This window comes from Hippoglossus stenolepis, chromosome 6 (genome assembly GCF_022539355.2).
Source record: "Hippoglossus stenolepis isolate QCI-W04-F060 chromosome 6, HSTE1.2, whole genome shotgun sequence".
Lineage (NCBI taxonomy): Eukaryota > Metazoa > Chordata > Actinopteri > Pleuronectiformes > Pleuronectidae > Hippoglossus > Hippoglossus stenolepis.
The window spans coordinates 1,580,994-1,603,550 of record NC_061488.1 but is presented as its reverse complement, the minus strand read 5'-3'; the positions used below and the strand labels follow the sequence as shown (position 1 = coordinate 1,603,550).

Here is a 22,557-nt window from a genome sequence, read left to right as displayed (position 1 = left end):
TCACGTGTGTGTGTGTTGCAGGTGTTCGTGCGCTCTGATTGGTCAGGTGACCTGTACGACAGTGTGTTGGTGGACAGCGGCAGCCCCGTCACTGCTGACCTCTTATTGGACGAGAGCCAGCAGCACGTCTATGTTTTGACCAGCAGGAGGGTGAGACAGAGTTTGTGTGTCTGTCGCCTTTTTTTCTTCTTGTTAAAATACTTAAGTGTTGTTTTTCTGTCTGTCTCTCAGCTGTCGAAGGTTCACGTGTCGTCATGTGAGAAGCAGACAGACTGTCAGACCTGTCTCACTATCAGAGACCCGCACTGTGGCTGGTGTGTCCTGGAAGGAAGGTACGTCTCTGTCTGTACCTGTCTGTCTGTACCTTTCTGTCTGTACCTTTCTGTATGTTTGTCTTTCTCATCAGTCGCTCTCTCTTCTTGTGTCCAGATGTTGTCGTAAACATCAGTGTCAGCGCCACCTTCAGTCCCATCATTGGCTCTGGAGCTTCGAACTAGCCAATCAGTGTGTAACGGTACACAGCTTTCAGCCAGCCAATCAGAGCAGAGATGAGCAGACACAGGTACATCATGATGGTTTGGTTTGTTTTCTAACCACTGGGAGCAGACGGAACCTGAACCAGGTTTCGGTTCCTCAAAACCATGCGGACTCGTGACGACCTGAGTCACCTGACCTCATCTGAAGGTGTGTTTCTGTGTCCGTCTCCAAGGTAACGATGTCAGTCATTCAACTTCCCATCCTCACTAAGGCGGAGTCTCTATCCTGCGTCTTCGGGCTCCTCCCACCACAGCCCGCCATTGTCATGGGAACCAGCATCACCTGTCAGTCACCTTCACCGGAGCTCCTCCCCGACATGCCAGCAGGAAGTGGTGTGTGTGTGTGTGTGTGTGTGTGTGTGTGTGTGTGTGTGTGTGTGTGTGTGTGTGTGTGTGTGTGTGTGTGTGTGTGTGTGTGTGTGTGTGTGTGTGTGTGTGTGTGTGTGTGTGTGTGTGCTCTCTGCGCTGTTTAAAACAGAATAACACGTCCTGAGAAAAGATGTTTTCAGTTCATACAGAGGAAACGTTTAATCATTAGGACATAACCACAGATTTAATTGAAAATGAAAACAGGACTGAAATGTTGAGGAATATATGAGGAGAAAAAAACGATTGTGTCCATTCCACAGTCAGGGGATTGAAATAACTTTTATATTTATATTAAGATCTAATGATAATGTTTATATTTATATTAGTATTTAGTTCTGATGATGATGTTGTAAAGTTCAATGTGTTTGTTGTTGACTGGACAGATGTGAAGAAATCAGACTTCACATCGGTTCTGGATCGTGTCATGAGCTGTTTTTATATTAAATGTTGCTGCCGCAAAGAATTGTGGGACAGCATTTTCTCCTTTCCTTACGTAGAAATGGTCCGATGTTTCCTATGATAAAGGAGATAAGTTAGGAAGCGTTGAAGCTCCTCTCCTCGTCCCTTAGAGAATTTGAACAGCTCTTATTATGGCGTCCGCTGAAATACCTCCGGGTCATTTCACTCCCTTGATACGAGTCGTCCTGTGTCAGCTGACTTTCTGTCCGTCTGCCTCTAGATCACATGATGCTGCCCGTGTCACTGAGGTTTGGTCACGTGACCATCACCACAGGGAACATGACGTTCTACGACTGTGGAGCCGTGAGCCGCCTGAACCAGAGCTCCCAGTAAGAAACCACAGTCACGATGATGAAGATGTTGATGAAGATGTTGATGAAGATGTTGATGAAGATGTTGATATTGATGATGTGTCTCCAGGTGTTTGTCCTGTGTCTCCAGTGTGTGGGGGTGTAACTGGTGTCCTCTGGATCAACTCTGCACTCACAACCAGAGCTGTCCCAGCCAACACATCATCCTGACCCAGAGAGTGAGACAGTCTGTCTGTCTACCTGTCTGTCTCTCCCAAACTGTCTGTACCTACCTATCTGTCTGTAACTGTCTGTCTGTCTGTCTCTCTATCAGTCTGTCTGTACCTGTCTGTATGTCTGTCTGTCTGTCATTACCTCTCTGTCTGTACCTGTCTGTCTGTCTGTCTGTCTGTCTCTCTTTCTGTCTGTCTTTACCTGTCTGTCATTACCTCTCTGTCTGTACCTGTCATTCTGTCGGTCTCTACCTGACTGTCTGTAACTGTCTGTCTGTCCCTCTCTACCTGTCTGTCTCTCCTAAACTGTCTGTGTCTGTACCTGTCTTTCTCTTTGCCTGTAGCTGTCTGTCTCACCCTCTCTCCTGTCTGTCTCTCTGCAGGACTCCCCTGGTCCGTCCTCGTGTCCTCTGGTCTTCTCCCTGCAGAGTTCTGCCTTAGTGCCTCTGGGTCTGAGCAGCAGTGTTGTGCTACAGGGACGGAACCTGGACGTCTACAAGGTGAGAACCATGTTTGTTTGACCTGTCAGAGTCAGAACCGGATCAGAACCGGATCAGAACCGGATCTGATCCTTCTGGTGTGAGTGCAGCTTCAGATGCGGTAGCGCCTCCTTCTGGATTCAGTCTGGTGTGAATGAGTCTGGTGTGAGCAGCACCTGAACCCTTCACTCTGTGTCTCTGCAGGACAACGCCCCCTATGTTTGTGTTGTGGAAATACACAGTCTCAAGGTGAACCTGACTGCTGCTGTGGAGAGGACGCACAACAACACACACACCTTCACCTGCAGCCCACACCAGGTAACACCTGTCTCTCTCACCTGTCTCTCCATCTGTCTCTCTCACCTGTCTCTCTCACCTGTCTCTCCCATCTGTCTCTCTCACCTGTCTCTCTCACCTGTCTCTCTCACCTGTCTCTCCCATCTGTCTCTCTCACCTGTCTCTCTCACCTGTCTCTCCCACTTTCTCTCTCACCTGTCTCTCCCACCTGTCTCTCTCACCTGTCTCTCTCACCTGTCTCTCTCACCTGTCTCTCTCACCTGTCTCTCCCACCTGTCTCTCTCACCTGTCTCTCCCACCTGTCTCTCCCATCTGTCTCTCCCACCTGTCTCTCTCACCTGTCTCTCCCATTTGTCTCTCTCACCTGTCTCTCCCACCTGTCTCTCTCACCTGTCTCTCCCACCTGTCTCTCCCACCTGTCTCTCTCACCTGTCTCTCCCATCTGTCTCTCTCACCTGTCTCTCCCACCTGTCTCTCCCACCTGTCTCTCTCACCTGTCTCTCCCACCTGTCTCTCTCACCTGTCTCTCCCACCTGTCTCTCTCACCTGTCTCTCCCATCTGTCTCTCCCACCTGTCTCTCCCACCTGTCTCTCTCACCTGTCTCTCCCACCTGTCTCTCCCACCTGTCTCTCCCACCTGTCTCTCTCACCTGTCTCTCCCACCTGTCTCTCTCACCTGTCTCTCCCACCTGTCTCTCCCATCTGTCTCTCTCACCTGTCTCTCCCACCTGTCTCTCCCATCTGTCTCTCTCACCTGTCTCTCCCACCTGTCTCTCCCATCTGTCTCTCCCACCTGTCTCTCTCACCTGTGTCTCTCACCTGTCTCCTCTACCTGTCTCTCCCACCTGTCTCTCCCACCTGTCTCTCACCTGCCTGTCCACCTGTCTCTCTGTAGTTTCAGTATACAGTCAGTCAGCTCCAGTATTCTGCAGCTGTCTACCTGCGGAGAGGAGAAAGACGCATCGACGTCTCACCTGGTCTCCACCGTAAGAACCTCTTGAATGTGTGTGTTTGTTTGTGTGCGTATGTGTTTGTGCGTGTGTCTAAAATTTGTGTCTATTCTTTAGTCCAGTTGTACGACTGCTCTGCCGGCCAATCGGATTGCTCGCAGTGTAGGGCGGTACCTGAGGAATATGGTTGTGTCTGGTGTCCAGGAAGCCCCACCCCCCGCTGTGTTTACAACCAATCATGCAGCAGCATACCTGTAGACACCTGCCCACCTCCTCAGATCACACAGGTGAGTCTAACAACCACCATGTCTGTTGGTAGAGATCTGTTGCCATGGAAACTTTCAAATTGTCTGTCTGCCCACCTGTCTGTCTGCCCAGGTGGTACCTGTCTCTGGTCCTCTGGAGGGCGGAGTCTTGGTGACGATAACAGGTTCAAATCTGGGGATGAGTTATCAGGATGTGGTGGGCGGGGTCACAGTGGCAGGTGTTCAGTGTCTGCCACAACCTAAAGGTTACGAGATCTCCACCAGGTGACACACTCACACACACACACACACACACACACACACACACACACACACACACACACACACACACACACACACACACACACACACACACACACACACACAGAGACAAAGAATTTGAAAACGTGTATCACAGTGTATGTTTGTGTGTGTTGTAGGGTTGTGTGTGATCTTCAGCCCAGTGGGAAGCAGAGGAAGGGGAGTGTTCTGGTTACCGTGGGAACAACCCCGCCTGGAAGATCGAAGCAGATCTTTACCTATCAGGTGAGAGTGATATGTCAACATGGAGGAGCAGTGGTCCTCCTCTTCCTCCTCCTTCTCCTCCTCCTCCTCCTCCTCATTCAGTCAGCAAAGATCAACAACGATGGATTGACTGGACGATGGATCTGATCCCGCTCCTTGTGTTCTTGTGTTCAGGACCCTCAGCTCCTGGACCTGGTTCCTGATAAAGGTCCAGTCTCTGGAGGAACCAGACTGACTATCAGAGGACATCAGCTGCTGACTGGACAGACGTCCGACCTGAGCGCCTTCCTGGGTCCACAGCCCTGCTACATGTGAGTACTACAGGACCATGGTACTATGGGAATATGGTACTACATTATTAAGGTACTATTCGTACTAAGGGACTTTAGTATTACCGTATTTCTGGACTACAGTACTGCAGTACTAAGGTACTACAGTACTACGTTATTAGGGTTCTACCATACTACCCTTCTAGGGGATATACAGTATTCAAGTACTTAGGGACTACGGGACAATGGGACTACGTTATTGTGCTGTGGTCCAATGGGTTAGGGGTTAGTGGGACTGACTTGTTGATGTCCTCTCTTCATCTCAGTGTCGGGGAGGTGAACAACACCCAGTTGATGTGTCAGACTGGTTCCAGTCCTCGTACTGGTGGAGTCACAGTTCGGGTTTTCTTTGGGAAAGCGGAGCGGACCGTTCCCAACGTGACCTTCCATTACCTTGACGATCCCGTCATCACTGATGCCAAACCTGCGGAGAGCTTCTACGCGTAAGAACTTCATCTCCAATAGCCGATAATAATTCATCGATTAACCTGATGCGTTAATAAGGTGCTGACTTCCTGTCCTCAGAGGGGGGCGTGTCATCATGGTAACAGGCAGGAACCTGGATGTGGTGCAGCAGCCAATCATATCCGTGTGGGTGGAGCCTCTGGAGGTCCAGAGGGTGAAACGGAGAAAACGACTTGCTCTCCTCACTGCCAAGCAGCAGCTGGTCTTTAACAGCACCATGACAACGGTGACATAAAGCGCCATCAGCCATGATCTTGGTTGGATAATCTATAAAACTGAATTCAACATGTCTGTCTCTTTCCACCTGTCTTTCTCTCAGGTGTCAGAGCGCTGTTCAGTTCTGTCGTCCTCCCAGATGACCTGTTCCACCCCCACAGTGACCCCAGAGGTCAAAGTAAAAGGGGTGTGGTTTCAGCTGGACAACGTCAGAGTTCACTACGAGAGTATCAAGGTACCCCTCTGTCTTTCTGTCTGAGTCCCCGGGGGATATTGAGGGTCAAGGGGGGGTAATTAGATTCAGTCTTTCTCTTAACCTGAGACATGTTAATATGACTGATGTCCCTTCACAATAAAGTAGAGTTATAGAACTCCATGAAGAATCTTGAGATTTTTATGTCTCAGAGCTGCTTTGTTGAAGGTCAATGAGTTAATTTGATGAGTAACCTGTCTGTCTCTCTTCCTGTCTCTCTGTTCACCTACCTGTCTGTCTCTCAGGGTAAAAGCTTTACTTATTACCCAAACCCACAACTTTTCCCTCTGAACCGAGATGCTCCAGAAGCTCCGTATCGTTTCAAACCAGGAGGAGTGATCGCTGTGGAGGTAAATTGGAACAGGAGCAGAATGAATCACTCACTCTGGTTCAGGAACAGGACAGAATGTTTCAGTTCCTCGTGTCTGTCTGTCCCTCAGGGTCAGGACCTGACCAGAGCCATGTCCAGACAGGAAGTGACGGCTCGCCTCGGAGACCAGGAATGTGAGGTGAAAACTCTGGACAACACTCACCTGTACTGTGAACCTCCAGAGATCCAACCAGCGAGCGTGGACCAGAGCAACGAGCTGCCCAGCCTTAAGGTAACACACAGACACACCTGGACACAAACAACACAGTATAGTTATACACAATATATACAAATCTGTATGTCTCTCCCTCTCTCTCTCTCAGGTGTTCATGGGAAACCTGCAGGTCGACCTGGGATTGGTACAGTACGACAGTGACTCTCTGCTGTCTCCCGTCCCATTGGCTGCTCAGATCGGTTTGGGTGCGGGAGCAGCTGTCATCATCCTGTCAGTGCTGGTCATCATAATGATGTACAGGTACGAACCCGTCTGTCTGCCTCCACCTGTAGACCTCCCAGCTTTCTGAGACACGTCCTGTCTCGCAGTGAATTGTTGGGTTTGATGACTTGTGTTTCTGCAGGAGGAAGAGTAAACAGGCTCTCAGAGATTATAAGAAGGTTTTGCTGCAGTTGGAAACTCTGGAGATCAACGTGGGAGATCAGTGTCGCAAAGAGTTCACTGGTAGGAAAACTCATGGTCTTGTCCCACTCAACATCCAATCAGCAGCTGTAGATTTCTGTCACGTTACGTGAACGTCTCGTTCTTGAAAGTTGAGAATGGGGAGTTTATTGTTGAAGGGCAGCAAGACATAAACCTGAGATCATGTCAGGGAAAATCTCAAAGAATCAATAAATAACATAAAATCAGTTTTATCCCTAACCCTGTCTTTTCCTCCTCTTCATAAAGACCTGATGACGGAGATGATGGACTTGAGCAGTGACGTTGGAGGACCAGGACTCCCCCTGCTGGACTACAGGACATATGCAGAGAGAGTTTTCTTCCCCGGCCAACAGACGGCGCTGTTGAGTCGCCAGCTAGACCTGCCAGACTCCAGGAGACAGACTGTGGAACAGGGTCTCCAGCAGCTGAGCAACCTGCTCAACAACAGACTCTTCCTCACCCGGGTGAGTGATGGAGGTGGTTGCCTAGTGACAACTGGATTTGTGTGAGTGATGTCACTTCCTGTCTATGTCTTAGTGGAAACCTGTGAGTGATGTCACTTCCTGTCTGTGCCTCAGTTCATCCACACTCTGGAGGCTCAGCAGAGTTTCTCTCAGAGAGACCGGGGTTACATCGCAAGTCTTCTCACCATCGCTCTTCATGATAAACTGGAGTACTTCACCGAGGTCATGAAGAACCTGCTGCAGGACCTGGTGCTGCAGTACGTCGCCAAGAATCCCAAACTCATGTTGCGCCGGTACGTGAAACAAACACACCTTCAATCCAGAACTCCTGGACTTTCTTTAGACTCTTAAAGTCTCATCGCTCTCATGGTTTGATTCGGTCCTTAGTCCCTGCTCACGTCTCTGTCTCTCTTTCTGTCTGTCTCTCAGGACAGAGACAGTTGTAGAGAAGATGTTGACCAACTGGATGTCGATCTGTCTCTACTCCTTCCTAAAGGTAAAGTATTGTCTTGTCTTTGCTGTGACCAGTCTGTGATTCGTCTCAGTCTTACCTGTCTGTCTGTTTACTTGTCTGTCTGTCAGGAGGTGGCGGGGGAGCCTCTGTACGTGCTCTACAGAGCTATAAAGTACCAGGTGGATAAAGGTCCGGTCGACGCTGTGACAGGAAAAGCCAAACGAACGCTGAACGACAGTCACCTGCTGAGAGAGGACATCGACTTCTGCGCTATGGTAACCACTGCAACACACACCAGGCTGTAGTATTCATTCACACTGTGGAACGGTAGACATCCCAGAATAAACAACATAAGGTGAAACAGTTCATTCACAAACATAAACGAGGAGATTATAAAATATAGAACACGAGTTAACCTGTCTGTCTCTCTACCTGTCTGTCTGTACTTGTCTGTCTCTCTACCTGTCTGTCTGTACTTGTCTGTCTCTCCACCTGTCTGTCGATACTTGTCTGTCAGACTCTGACGGTTTTGGTGAAGAATGGCGTTGAGGTTCAGCCGTGTCCTGTTAAAGTTCTCGACACTGACACCATCACACAGGTAAGTACCTGTCTGTCTGATTAGCACCTGCATGTCTTGCTGTCACAGCTCTCCCTCTCACCTGTCTATCTGTTTGCCTGTCTGCCTGCAGGTGAAGGATAAGATCCTGGATCAGGTGTACAGAGGAGCTCCGTTTTCTCAGAGACCAGCAGCCGACAGTCTGGACTTGGGTACACTCAACTGTCTCACCTGTCTCACCTGTCTCACCCGTCTTCCACCTGTCTGCTTTGATTGACAGCTCATACTGACACATGTCTCTGTGTTCAATGACAGAGTGGCGTTCAGGTCAGGCGGGTCACCTGACCCTGTCAGATGATGATGTCACAGCGGTGGTTCAAGGTCGCTGGAAACGAATCAACACGCTGCAGCACTACAAGGTAAAACAAAAAAACAATCACATGTCTTTACGTCCACCAGCACTCTGTTCATGTTCTTTTCTTCCACTTCTTCTTGTTCTCTGAGTTCTTCTTCACCTCCATGTTCCTCAGGTTCCAGACGGAGCGACAGTTGCTCTGATTCCTCGTTCTCAGAGTTCAGTTGGAATCAACCAGGTGTTCCAGACTGGAGAGAGTAAGAACACAACCCATCAACAGTGTGGAGCATACAGAACCCACTACAAGAGAGTTAACCATGTAGAACATCTAGAACCCAGAAGCTGTGCAAACAAACACAATAATGGACATGTTTGGAATATAAGGAGAAATATTTAATCAAAAACCCAGAATGAATATGGAGACCATCTAGAACAACACTACGCAGAACCCAGAACCAACACAAATGAACCATCTAGCACATGTAAAACCAGCAACTGAAACAGAGAGGATCACCTAGAACATTTAAAATAAAGAAACAAAACATAGGACATCCTTAACCAAGACAAAGACACCCAACACAAAGAGAACCATATATAAAACCATCTAGCACATCAAGGGCCCAGAACACAGACCAGACAATGTCGGGACCCTCAGGGACCGTTAGAATGTCTATAATCTATTGAGAACCACAAATCAATCTAAAGATCTAAAGAGAACCATTCAGCACCGACTAGAGCCCTGAACAATACAAGCAGAACCTTCAGAACATCTACAAAATAGGACAACTCAACAAGGCAGATAAATCTGTACCAAACCAAAACTAGCAGAAAGAGAACCACTTAGAACCAACACCTGTCATCAGTGTGACTGACATCTCTGTGTGTTGCCATAGAAACTCCGATGCTAGAGGGTGAGGAGGAGGAGGGTCTGCGTCTGTGGCACCTGGTGAAGAGCAGCGAAGATCCGGAAATCCCAAAACACAGAAAGAGCAGCATGAGGGAGAGAGAGCGCGCTAAAGCCATACCTGAGATTTACCTGACCAGACTGCTGTCCATGAAGGTAACACACACATGAACACACCTGAGATTCACCTGACCAGACTGCTGTTCATGAAGGTAACATGCATTGACACATGAACTCTCTACCTGGCTCACTGTAGGGGACACTGCAGAAGTTTGTGGATGATGTCTTTGTAGCAATTCTCAGTACAAAACGTCCTCCTCCGATCGCAGTCAGATTTTTCTTTGACTTCCTGGACGACATGGCAGAGAAACATGGTATTGACGACCCAGAGACTGTCCACATCTGGAAGACAAACAGGTGAGACTCACCTGGTAACCTGACTCACCTGTCTCTTTGACCTGTGTATCTGACCTGTCCGTCTCTCTGTCTCCAGTCTCCCTCTCAGGTTCTGGGTGAACATCCTGAAGAACCCTCAGTTTGTTTTGGATGTTCAGGTGAGCGACAGCATCGATGCCATTCTGTCTGTCATCGCTCAGACCTTCATCGACTCCTGCACCACCTCCGAGCACAAAGTGGGACGGGTATGACCTGTCTGTCTCTCCCTCTGTCTGTCTCTTTGCCTGTCTCTGTAGCATCAGTATAGTGTTCCCATATCTGTGTTTTGTTCGTGGTCGTGTGACCTCATCGCTTTTTTGTCCAATCAGGATTCTCCTGTCAACAAGCTGCTGTATGCCAGAGAGATCCCCCGATACAAGCAGCTGGTGGAGAGGTGAGACTCACCATAGAAACACACTCTCTACTGCACAGCTACCAGAGAAACACACGTACACCAACACCAACATTGTAAATAAGGATGCTGTGGTAATGTGTGTGTGTTGTACAGGTATTACAGTGATATCCACAGTGCTGCGTCAGGATGTTATCAGGAGATGAATTCTACTCTGACTGAACTTTCAGGGGTCAGTGAACACAACACATCATGTTTACTGCAGGATACGATTCACATGAACATTAACACGTTGACATGTTCACATCATCACATGAACTCTCACTGTGTTTGTTTCAGAGTTTTGCTTCAGAAATGAACAGTGTTGTGGCTCTTCATGAACTCTACAAGTACATCAACAAATACTATGACCAGGTAACACACACACACACACACACACACACACACACACACACACACACACACACACACACACACGATGGTATCTGATACGGTCTGTACCTGACTCTCTCTCTGTACCTGTCTGTCTCTCAGATCATCATGGCTCTGGAGGAGGACAGTTCAGGTCAGAAGATGCAGTTGGCTTATCGGCTGCAGCAGGTTGCTGCTCTGGTGGAGAACAAGGTCACTGACCTCTGATGACCTCTGTTGACCTCTGACCACTGGAGACCTGTGAGGTCAAGGATGAAGATGAAGCTTCTTCAGCAGCAAATCACTGGACGCCTTTCAACATTGTGTCTTCCTGCTGTGTGTGCATGCGTCCTGTGTGTGTGTGTGTGTGTGTGTGTGTGTGTGTGTGTGTGTGTGTGTGTGTGTGTGTGCGTGTGTGTAAACCAAACCAACCTGACTCACCAGTCTGTGAAAAAATGACAATCTTACCAATCAGATCAGGGAACATATCTTCTGCTGCCTTGCACTACATTTCCCAGAGTTCCCTGCTGCGCTGTTCTGCTGCCTGCAAAAATTCAAAAAGCACAATCGTAATAGTTTGTATTGATTATTGATCTGCTGGATGTTTTTTATCTTCTGCAACCAGCTTCATCACAACCTACAGGACGTGAGACGTTCATTGAATCAGGGATTTTTTAAATCAGTATCAGTCTGACTCCATTTTCTGGTCAACAGCAGCTGAAGCTGATCTATCATCTAAACCAGGTGAACTTGACTTCGAGGGTCACGGTGAACAAAGAGCAAAGAAAAGGTCGATTAAAAACGACCAACAAAATCTCAATTCTGGGGGTTTAGATTGTGTGTGTGTGTGTGTGTGTGTGTGTGTGTGTGTGTGTGTGTGTGTGTGTGTGTGTGTGTGTGTGTGTGTGTGTGTGTGTGTGTGTGTGTGTGTGTGTGTGTGTGTGTCACTAACTTATTGTGTGTACATACTGTAAGTCCTATTTATACCTATTTATCCTGTGTAGGCCTTCACTCTCGCAGCTAGGTGGCACTGCATCCTGGTGCATCACGGGAAGAAATTTAAATATAAATTTTTAACTTTTATTGAACCAGGGAGGGAAACAAACTCCTGATCACTTGTAGAACTACAAGTCTAACACTGGATGTAGTGTATATAACAGCTAGCATAACATACACTGTAATAGAGAACAGCTAGCATAACATACACTGTAATAGAGAACAGCTAGCATAACATACACTAATACAGAACAACTAGCATAACATACACTGTAATACAGAACAACTAGCATAAAACACACAAATTCAGAACAGCTAGCATAACCTACACTCATACAGAACAGCTAGCATAGCACTGGGCGGCTGTGGCTCAGGGGTTAGAGCGGTCGTCCTCTAACCAGAAGGTCCACGGCCTCAGTCTTCCCCATGCCGAAGTGTCCTTGGCCAAGATACTGAACCCCAAGTTGTCCCTTCTCATAGAGAATGTGCTGCACATAGATGCACTGTATGAATGTGTGTGTGAATGTAAAACTGTACTGTAAAGAGGTTTGAGTGTCATCAAGACTAGAAAATATCTTTATAAATACCAACCATTTACCACTAAACTGTATTATAGGACAGCTAGCATAGCACTGCACTCTATTATAGAACAGCTAACAGGTGTTAACAAAGATGGCTCCTATGTACTGTCAGATATGCTAGCTGTTTGAAATGAGCTATTTGAAAGACGCATATTAAAGCAGCAGATATCTGAAAACCGTGGGTTCAAATGCTTTTGTGGTATCGGTTTGCGTAGCAGCCTTACGACGCTGCTGTTGTTAGCTAGCTGAAGTGACACTAGTTACCGACCTCCATCGTTGTTTTAGTTTGTTTAACCTATTTATAGAAGCATGTTATATTTTTAACTCTGATCTCAATCAGCTGAAGTGTCACTGACTGAATCCAACATCATCAGCAGCAATAATAAAACAGAGAGAAACCCAACTGTGTCTCCATGGCAGCAGTTAGCTGTGGCTGTGTTTCCTCTGTGTGGATTCAATCACTGTGGACGTCATGGTTTTATTTAGTCTTCTTCCGTCAGCTGTAAAGTGAGGCTGAACTCTTCCTGGACTCTGTATGTTTGAGTGCAAGTGAACTGAGACTGAACCCACCGGGCAATAACTCACAGTGTTGGTTTGTGCTGCTGGACTGAAGCACAAACCTCAAACAGCTTGTTTTATATGAGATGTGAAGTTTTAAATGTTTTCTGAACCATCTTCTCTGCGTTTCTTCTTCTGATTATTGCTGTTTATCTCTCCTCTGTGTTTTTGCCTTGCGTGTTTTTTGAGCCTGTGTTTGACCCGTAGTTGTAGTTCTCTGATCAGATTAGACATCTGCATGCGTGTAACGATGATGACGAGTTATGATGCTACTTTTTTTTTCTAAATGAAGACAAAAGGCAGAGCCTAAACTCTGCTGTGTCACCATGTTTCTCGATGGAGGTGAAGGTTTGACCTTTGACCTCCTGATCTCTGTACAGTTTTCTAATCTGGATGTGATGAAACAGGTCCTCTGCCCTGATTGGTCGAGCTGTTTGTTGCTGAGATGTTTTTTCTACAAGGGAATAAAAAGTTTAAAGTGTTTGTATAAAATGAGCCAGGATCAGTTGTGATGAAGCACAGACTGTTTTTCTATTGACTGTGTACAGTTTGATAACAGTGTGTAAATATAAATACATGAGGAGGATGATCAGTGCGTCTGCAATGGAATGCGTTTTTATTGTGAAGAAGCAACACAATTTGTATCATGTAAAAATAAAGTTATAATTTTAACAGTTCTAATGTCTGTGTGTCATTGTCTTACTGAAACCTGAGGTATTAAGGTCCTGCCCCTACATGTGTTCAACCAATCATGGGTCAGTCTCAGCTGTCAATCATGACGTCTCAGCCCATTTTTATATCATCAAATAACTAATAAAAACCAAACTTATCAGAAACATGAACAATTGAACAAATCTCAGTGAGATAAGAACGACTTGAAATGACAGAAACCATCTTTAACAAACATTTATTTAACATCTTCTTTGATCTTTCAGTTTAGTCCATGTCCCATCTGCTAACATGGGGGAGGTGTGATTTATGACCTATACTGCAGCCAGCCACCAGGGGGCGATCGAGATTATTTGACTTAACTTGTGGGAGCTGTCATGTCGTCTTTATTTTCAGTCTATGAACCAGAAGGAAGACCCCCCTCTACACACACACTTACAGACAGACACACACCACAGGCACACACACACTTCTCCATACACTTACACACCCACACTTACACATCTCTTCTCACCACACACACACCACAGGCACACAGGCACACACCCACCCACACACACACACCTCCACACACACACCCACACTTACACATCTCTTCTCACCACACACACACCACAGGCACACAGACACACACACACACGTCTCTTCTCACCACAGGCACACACCACACACACACACACACACACACACACACACCCCACACTTACACTTCACCACACACACACCACAGGCACACACCCACACACACACACCCCTCCACACACACACACACACACACACACACACAGGTCCCAGTTTTGGTCCAGTAGCAGCGTGGCGGGTCAGTGCGCATGCGCAGCTCCCGGTGTCCGGTGTCAGTCAGCAGCTGTTGAGACCATGAACGGTAGAACCGGGACAACAGCCCCAGAATAACCGAGAGGAACCGGGCCACACACCCAGAACTCACACGGTCCGGAGGCGGCGCAAAGCGTGCGGGACACCGCGGCAGAGTTTGATCTGGAGCTAACGGAGCTAACAGGCTAACAGGCTGACTGACAGCTGCTATCTAACGGGCTAACGGACAGGCCACGCTGCACCGGTCTCACCCGCTCTGACCCGGGTTAGTTAGCGGACCCACTGAACCAGCTCCAGCCGGACTGACCCGGGTTTCACCGGCTCCGGCCGAGGTTCAGCTAACTGAAGCTAACTGTCAGGAATTCCGATAGTCCTGCCCGGATACACCGCTCGAACCCGGCTCGGTGTGGGGACCGGGAGCCACGATGTTGATCGGTAAGTGGACCTGATCCGGGTCAGACTGTCCGGGCTGGTCCTGAATCACTGACATGAACTCTGCTGAGCTAGGTAGCATTAGCTAACTGTGCCAGGCTGTGACTGCTGCTGCTGTCACACACACACACACACACACACACATATATATATTTATATATGTGTGTATGTATGTATGTGTGCATGTACACACACATATATTTATGTATGTATGTATGTATGTGTGCGTGTGTGTGTCTGTGTATATATATACACACACGTTTGTACTTCTATCTTAGTGAGGACACTCATTGACATAATACAATCCCTAGCCCCTAACCTTAACCATCACAACTAAATGACTAACTCTAACCTAAACCTAACCAAGTCTTAGCCCTCAAACAGTTCATTGAAAAAGTGAGGAACCGGTCAAAATGTGTGACTGGAGGTGTGTGATTAAGGATGTAGGTGTGTTTGATTGAAGGATGTAGGTGTGATTGTTGGTGAAGGCTTGCTTGAAGCTGAAGGTGTGAATGTAGGTTGTAAAGAAGCTGTTGGTGTGAGTGAAGATGTACGTTTAATGAATATGTAAGTGTGATTGAAGGCGTGATTTTAGATGTAGGTGTGATTGAAGCTGAAGGTGACATTGTGAATGTAGGTGTGAAAGTAGGTATGGTTAATGCTGTACGTGTGAATGAAGCTGTAGGTGTGATTGACGGTGTGTTACACCAGTTTGACTGTGATTTATTCTCCTCAGCTGCAGTCAGTGGAACCGGAAACTCTGCTTCCACTGGAAAGAAACAGCGACGCAGAGGAAAGAAGCATCGGAGAGTCCGTACAGATGAGAACCAGTAAGACACACACACACACACACACACACACACACACACACACACACACACACACACACACACACACACACACACACACACACAGAGGATATATTAAGCTGTGTGTGTGAGAGATTTGTGGCCGACTCTTCAGACCTGCGCTGGAGTCTGATCATGTTCCTGAAATGTTCTGGAGGTTCTGTATGTGAGAACACTAAAGTCTGAGCCAGTTGCTCCTCACATTTCTGGAAAATTTCCGAGTGAGTCCATGTGAGAAAAACAGCAGGAAAATGTCTGGAAAATTCACAGCGTCATAAAACACCACATCAATAAAAGAGCTAGGCTAACAGTTTCCCTCTGCCCCCAGGCATTGTGCTAAGCTAACCGATATCATGCTGACAGAAACAGGTTTGGTGCTTCAGCTCCAATAATAGACTAGACACACACACACACACACACACACACACACACACACACACACTCCAGTCTATTTCAGTGCAGTTGAGACAACGACAATAATGTCCATGACTCAGAGATTGTTTTGATGTTTTTTCATCCAATAAAAAGAAAAATTTATAATAAATGAGTAACAAACTCATTTTTAAACTCTGTTTTATAATTTTGAACCTGTAAAAACAGATTCTGAACAAACGGATTCAAATGTATTTATATGACAAACAGTTCTGGGTTCAAACTTCAAACACACAGACTCAGAGTTTTGTTTTGTCTGTTTCAGACCTGACGATCTTCAGACTCTGAATCCTGACGTCAGTCGACTTCCTGCTCAAACACAAACATCATCAGTGAATGAACTCACCCATCCAGACGATGACATCACCACCGCACCCCCCCCCCCACACCTCACCCACCCATCACCCCCACACCTCCCCTCTCCCTCCTCTACATACAGCTGAGGTCGCTCCACAGGAACCTCCTGAACCTCTGATCTCCTTAAAGGCCCCTTTGATCTTCAACCACTCAGCTCCTGCCACAGCTCATAGTCCTGTCCACACGCCCAGCCAATCACAGTCAACTTCCAAGCAAAATATTTCCCACAATTCCTCCAGATCGCCTCACAGGACTGAGACAGATGTCTCTGAATCACCGCCAACCTCACTCCACCACATTACCCACAATGCACCTCAGTCTCCATCAGTGTCTTCCAAAGCCACTCCTACCCCAACGTTAAGCCCCTCCCACCCTGACCCCCTCCTGCAGACCTCAGTGACTTTCACCTCCAGTGTCTCCTCCCACATTTACTCCCCCCTCTGCTCCTCCTCTACCTCCTTCCTTCACGCCCTCGACCCTCTGGGCCCTCCCATTGGCCTGTCTCCTCCGGTGTCATCAGCACATCATCAACTGACCACGCCCCCACCTGCTTTGAGTCCACCTCCGCCCGCGTTAACCCCGCCTCCCACTCAGCTGCTTGGCTCCGATGACGAGGAACAAGAAGATCCGTCAGATTACTGCAAAGGTGAGATCCACTGTCAGAGACAACTGAACAATAAAGTTTAATAAATTAAATCAACTTCTTTAATACAGTCACTCAATACATTTTACCACAGTTTGAGAAAATGTTATTTATTACAGTTTATTATAGTGAAATAACTTTATAACCGTTAGATACAGTTGAATACAGTTTGTTGTGTTTGTGTTACAGGAGGTTATTACCCGGTGAAGACCGGTGACCTGTTTAACGGAAGATATCATGTGGTCAGAAAACTGGGCTGGGGCCATTTTTCTACTGTGTGGCTCTGCTGGGATCTACAGTACGATACACACACACACACACACACACACACACACACACACACACACACATTGTCTTGTGTCTCATCCTCTGAACCTGTGTCTCTTCAGGAAGAAGCGTTTTGTGGCGTTGAAGGTCGTTAAAAGTGCTTCACATTACACTGAGACGGCTCTGGATGAGATCAAACTGCTCAGATGTGTAAGTCTCACACACACACACACACACACACACACACACACACACACACACACACACACACACACACACACACACACACACAGATCACACACACACACACACACAGATGATGTGGTTTATACACATTTTCTTCTCTTGATGAACCAGGTGAGGGACTCTGACCCCTCTGACCCCTACAGACAAACAATTGTCCAACTGATCGACGACTTCAAGATCTCTGGAGTCAATGGAGTCCGTATCCTTCATCACCTGCCTGCCTCTCTCTCTCTCTCTCTCTCTCTCTCTCTCTCTCTCTCTCTCTCTCTCTCTCTCTCTCTCTCTCTCTGCCTGCCTGTACGTCTGTCTGTCTCTCTCTCCGTCTGTTGTCTGTCTGCATGCCTGCCTGTCTCTCTCCTTGCCTGCCTGTCTCTCTGTCTCTCTCTGCCTGCCTGTATGTCGGTCTGTCTGTCTCTCTGCCTGTCTCTCAGTCAGTATTGTCCTCAGCTGCTCTCAGACGTCTGTATGGTTCTGGAGGTTTTGGGTCATCAGCTATTGAAGTGGATCATCAAGTCAAACTACATGGGACTTCCTCTGGTCAGTGTCAAGACCATTCTGAAACAGGTAACAGCTCTGACATCATCAAAGTTATCTGTGACATCATCAGTGACTGTGACGTCACCACGGTGATGTGTGACATCATTAGTTACTTTGTCTCTCTCAGGTGCTCCAGGGACTCGACTACCTTCACACCAAGTGTAAGATCATCCACACAGACATCAAACCAGAGAACATCTTATTGGACGTTGACGATGTGTACGTCAGGAGGTTGGCTGCAGAAGCCACTGTCTGGCAGAGAGCTGGAGCCCCGCCCCCCTCAGGATCATCAGGTGAGGAGCAGTGACGTGATTGGTCAGACATAAATGACTGGAAACTGTTAAACTGTTCGATGTGAGACAAAGACTGAGGCCAGGACTTCAGTGGTCTGAACCTGTGGAGGGACACGGTTTAGATATCAGTTACTGGGAGCTGTGGTTTCAGTGTGTTCAGACAGACGGCTGTCTACCTCTCACCTGTCTGTCTCTATATTATTTCCACTCTTTCGTCTTTTCTTCCTGTTTTTGTTTCTGATGTTTTCTTCCTGTCTTTCTCTCTCCTCCTCTCCTGTCTCCCTGTCTCCCTGTCTGTCTGTCTCCCTGTCTGTCTGTCTGTCTGTCTGTCTGTCTCTTTGTCTCTCTCTCTAGTTAGCACGGCTCCCAGGGATCGACAGGTGAGTGTCAAGGTGTGACACCTGCTGTAACCCCCCCACACACACACACACACACACACACACCCTGTTGAACATTAAACTACAAACCAGACTATTTGTGTGTGTGTGTGTGTGTGTGTGCGTGTGTGCAGGTTGGTAAGATGTCTAAGAACAAGAAGAAGAAGTTGAAGAGGAAGGCGAAGCGTCAAGAGCAGCTGCTGGAGGAGAGATTCATTGACATACGGGTAACTCATAGAAATAAGGTTACTACGGTAACTACTGATAAACTGCAGCCAATCACAACCATGAAGGAAATGACAAAAGATCCTTTTAAAAATAAAAATCCTGTGTGTCTGCAGAAGCTGGAGGAGGAGGGTGGAGTTCATCTACCTGACGACACAGACACTAACTGTGAGTGCACACACACACACACACACACACACACACACACACACACACACACACACACACACACAGAGATATAAACGCAGACACAGTACTTCAGTTGTATAGTTTCTCACTGTATGTTAGTTACTTAGACTACTTAAATTATCTTTAGTACTGTAGTTACTCACAGTAATTTGGTGACTTACAGTACTTAAGTAACTCAGTTTTCTTTTTTTTTACAGGTCCTCATGTTGTCAATGGTAACCACAGCTCCTCCGCAGCAAATAGTAAAATAAGTCCAGATTCGACCTGCTCCTGGTTAGACGACGGTTGTAATGGCCACGCCCCTGGGCGTTTCTCCAGCCCTGCCTCCGGCCTATCAGGTTTCTCCAGTTCTGTGATTTCAGCGACGTCCGAGTCAGCACTTTCTACTCAGTCAGGATACTCGAGTGGACGAGAAGGTTGAAAAACATGCACCTACACATACACATACACATACACACCTGACTCACCTGCCATACCTGACACTAGGTGCATTCAAGATGGACTTGGTCTGACTGTGTCTTACTCGATCCGCTGACGGCTGCAGGGGGGGAAGAAAAAAACTGCCGTCAAGTCGGACACTTTCTCCTTCTATATATATATATATATATATAATTAACACCTTACATTTATGGATATAAGGAGCAGAAAACGCATCTGAGTTCTTAGAATAAAAACGTACGATTTGTCATGTGTGTCAGTGAAGCCTTCAGCCAATCAGAGCCGAGTGGTGGTGTCACAGGTGCTGCAGCTGGAGGAGAGCAACTTCACAGTCTGACTGCAGTCGCTGCCTCCTGCCGTGTTCTAAGGTCCAATCACCTGATGACGTGATGCAGAGCTCGATGAAGTGGGACACAAATTTCTAACCAGCATGTATTGGGTTAAGACCAGCATGCATCACCTTAAGTCAGCGCTGCACAGAGCTGTGTAAAGTTGAATGCACCTAGTGGCTAACCTGAAACAGGCTCACCTGTCTCTCCTGTCTGTCCTGTCTCACCTGTCTCTCCTGTCTCACCTGTCTCTCTCTCTCTCTCTGCAGTGTTCACGGCATCAGATTTTGTCCTCAGTCCTCTGGATCCTCAAAACGCTGACAAGTTGAAAGTGAAGATCGCTGATCTGGGCAATGCCTGCTGGGTGGTAAGACAGCTTCATCATCTCCTCCTCTTCCTCCTTCCTGTTCCTCTGTAGACCAATCAGACAGCTCCTCTCTCTTTCGCTCTCTGTGTGTCTTTTTCTCTCATCCAGCACAAACACTTCACAGAGGACATTCAGACCAGACAGTACAGAGCTCTGGAGGTTCTGATAGGAGCAGAGTATGGAACAGCTGCTGATATCTGGAGCACTGCCTGCATGGTACACACACACACACACACACACATACATATATATATATATATATATATATATATATGTTAAGGTGCTCACACTGGTTCATGTTATTTGACTAATTTATGGATGTTTTGTTCGGTTGATGTTTCAGGCCTTTGAGTTGGCAACAGGAGATTATCTGTTTGAACCTCATTCGGGAGAAGATTACACACGAGATGAAGGTCCACACACTCAACTAGACACAGGACACGCTACACAATATACTCTCTGTTTACATACACACTGTAGTGCAGTATAACATACTTCATTACTTCACTGTGTGTACTTTTATAGATCATATTGCTCACATCATTGAGCTGCTTGGACCCATTCCTATGCCCTTCGCTTTGTCTGGCAGGTACTCCAGAGAGTACTTCAACAGTAGAGGTGAGCCGGTCTACCAGTTCATTCATTGGCTGAAATGCACCATGGGAGTTGTAGTTCACTTGTCACCTCTGTCTCACCTGTCTACCTGTCTCAGGTGAGCTACGTCACATCTCCAGTCTGAAGCCATGGGGTCTGTTCGAGGTTCTCTTGGAGAAGTATGAGTGGCCGTTGGATCAGGCGGCTCAGTTCAGTGACTTCCTGTCGATGATGTTGGATCTGCAGCCTGAACGCAGAGCGACGGCGGCGCAGTGTCTTCAGCACACATGGCTGCAGACATGAGCGGACGCGCACACACACTGATTTCATACAGGCTGAATTCAGATATTTATTTATGTTGATCCTGATCAACTCAGTTTTTTTTAAATGACAGTCTGTTTGCAGACGATACACTACTGTATTTGTACAACCACTGAAATCTGAATAATCTCAGAGATTTTTCTTTAATCAACTAAATAATATTTACCTGAGAAGGAAGATATGAAAATCATACCTCTGATTTTATTTATATTTTTACTATCATCAAATGTTTATTCTCAGAAATTTCAGCAGCGTCATTTGGTGCCAGAAGAAGTCAAAAGAACAACCTCAGCATTTTGATTCTGTTAACTTGTCGTCTCTGAGCTGTGGTTTTATTTATGTACAACACTGTTTACAGTGTGAACGATTCAGAACCTTCACTCAAAGATCACTCATCGATCTTCAGGGGCTTGAAGACAGAGAGCAACTCCCCCGCCCTGACAGCTTCCGCCAATCACACACCAGAACAGCCTGGACTGTGATTGGCTCTCCACGAGCCTCGTGATGAGATCCATGGTCCTCACAAGTCTGGACTTTACAAAAACCGAAAAACACCCCGGCATCTAGATTCAGGCTCAGGTGGCTCCTCCCTGCTGACCTTTGACCCCAGATGTTAAGGGACAGTATATTGATCTGATCAATTATCAATTAATTAAAAACTGAGTCAGAGGAATGGAGAATTGTTTCTGCTGATATCTAATGAATTCTGATTTGTTGATTTCTGCTTATTTCTACATATTTATGCTGAATTCTACAGATTTGTCAAATTCTACAGTTTTCTGCTTATTTCTGTTCTATTTCTAATGAATCCACTGGTTTGTTGAATCCCGCTGATTAACACAGATTTCTGTTGATATGTTTCTACTGATTCCTGTTGAATTCTGCTGGTTTCTTCATTTTAAAACTTGTCATTTGACTTAATTCTGTTTTTCTGCTGAATTCTGTCACTGTCTTCTGCTGATTTCTCCTGAGTCTGACTGCTCCTGTATGAAACCTGTGAGAATATAATTATTGGTTATTGATAAGGATTTCTGATCCTCCTCGAGTGTACTGTAGCCGACCCTCTCACCGACTGACCAGTCCTGATCTCTGTAGCTGAGTTGTCCTCAGATGACCTCTGACCTCTTCACCTGTTTCTGTTCTGACGATTAGTGCCTTGGCCCCGCCCCTCCTACCTGTCACATGACGTGTGTTTGAACAATGTGTTCTGTGAAAATAAAGTTTCATCAGAGATTGTCTGAGACCTTTGACCCTCAGGAATCAACCTGCCAACCTTGACAGGACAGGAGGGTCTTCCTACCGCCCTCTGCTGGTGAGATCATCCCAACACGTTAAACTTAAATCTGCAATGACAGTTTGATCAATCAATGATGAATTAAATGGGGGGGGCAGTAATATATATTACATATTGAATATCAA

General features: G+C 46.8%; 2 protein-coding genes across 4 annotated transcripts in view; both read left to right on the top strand.

Moving 5' to 3' along the window:
• The window catches only part of plxnb3 (plexin B3), a 37,864-nt gene extending 24,447 nt beyond the window's left edge, over positions 1-13,417 (top strand). For all 3 annotated transcript variants that reach the window (XM_035158528.2, XM_035158527.2, XM_035158529.2), the window contains 35 exons: positions 22-150; positions 232-332; positions 430-562; positions 710-869; positions 1,585-1,693; positions 1,785-1,893; positions 2,271-2,387; positions 2,571-2,684; positions 3,559-3,649; positions 3,731-3,900; positions 3,992-4,143; positions 4,299-4,404; positions 4,558-4,694; positions 4,979-5,155; positions 5,238-5,403; positions 5,497-5,628; positions 5,892-5,996; positions 6,087-6,248; positions 6,340-6,491; positions 6,595-6,695; positions 6,921-7,138; positions 7,253-7,431; positions 7,568-7,634; positions 7,721-7,867; positions 8,110-8,190; positions 8,282-8,360; positions 8,464-8,567; positions 8,679-8,760; positions 9,397-9,563; positions 9,664-9,824; positions 9,901-10,048; positions 10,172-10,236; positions 10,351-10,426; positions 10,534-10,608; positions 10,729-13,417. In XM_035158528.2, the coding sequence (XP_035014419.2) occupies positions 22-150; positions 232-332; positions 430-562; positions 710-869; positions 1,585-1,693; positions 1,785-1,893; positions 2,271-2,387; positions 2,571-2,684; positions 3,559-3,649; positions 3,731-3,900; positions 3,992-4,143; positions 4,299-4,404; positions 4,558-4,694; positions 4,979-5,155; positions 5,238-5,403; positions 5,497-5,628; positions 5,892-5,996; positions 6,087-6,248; positions 6,340-6,491; positions 6,595-6,695; positions 6,921-7,138; positions 7,253-7,431; positions 7,568-7,634; positions 7,721-7,867; positions 8,110-8,190; positions 8,282-8,360; positions 8,464-8,567; positions 8,679-8,760; positions 9,397-9,563; positions 9,664-9,824; positions 9,901-10,048; positions 10,172-10,236; positions 10,351-10,426; positions 10,534-10,608; positions 10,729-10,833 (4,377 nt within the window). In that variant the 3' untranslated portion in view covers positions 10,834-13,417. The remainder of the gene's footprint in view (positions 1-21; positions 151-231; positions 333-429; positions 563-709; positions 870-1,584; positions 1,694-1,784; positions 1,894-2,270; positions 2,388-2,570; positions 2,685-3,558; positions 3,650-3,730; positions 3,901-3,991; positions 4,144-4,298; positions 4,405-4,557; positions 4,695-4,978; positions 5,156-5,237; positions 5,404-5,496; positions 5,629-5,891; positions 5,997-6,086; positions 6,249-6,339; positions 6,492-6,594; positions 6,696-6,920; positions 7,139-7,252; positions 7,432-7,567; positions 7,635-7,720; positions 7,868-8,109; positions 8,191-8,281; positions 8,361-8,463; positions 8,568-8,678; positions 8,761-9,396; positions 9,564-9,663; positions 9,825-9,900; positions 10,049-10,171; positions 10,237-10,350; positions 10,427-10,533; positions 10,609-10,728) is intronic.
• A 779-nt stretch (positions 13,418-14,196) lies between these two features.
• Positions 14,197-22,371, top strand: srpk3 (SRSF protein kinase 3). Its single transcript, XM_035159086.2, has 17 exons — positions 14,197-14,678; positions 15,412-15,505; positions 16,221-16,958; positions 17,145-17,253; positions 17,345-17,432; positions 17,580-17,667; positions 17,926-18,032; positions 18,133-18,298; positions 18,653-18,678; positions 18,810-18,902; positions 19,017-19,068; positions 19,287-19,505; positions 20,126-20,223; positions 20,332-20,439; positions 20,567-20,636; positions 20,749-20,841; positions 20,936-22,371. Exons 3-17 carry the CDS (start codon positions 16,292-16,294, stop codon positions 21,118-21,120), a joined length of 2,169 nt encoding a protein of 722 aa, XP_035014977.2. The 5' UTR covers positions 14,197-14,678; positions 15,412-15,505; positions 16,221-16,291; the 3' UTR covers positions 21,121-22,371.
• The last annotated feature ends 186 nt before the right edge of the window (positions 22,372-22,557 follow it).

Coding starts and splice junctions, on each gene's coding strand:
- srpk3 (XM_035159086.2), top strand. CDS start 16,292: ATGAACTCACCCATCCAGACGATGACATCACCACCGCACCCCCCCCCC. Junction 18,033..18,132: donor TCAAGACCATTCTGAAACAG/GTAACAGCTCTG, acceptor TGTCTCTCTCAG/GTGCTCCAGGGACTCGACTA. Junction 20,224..20,331: donor TGGGCAATGCCTGCTGGGTG/GTAAGACAGCTT, acceptor TCTCTCATCCAG/CACAAACACTTCACAGAGGA.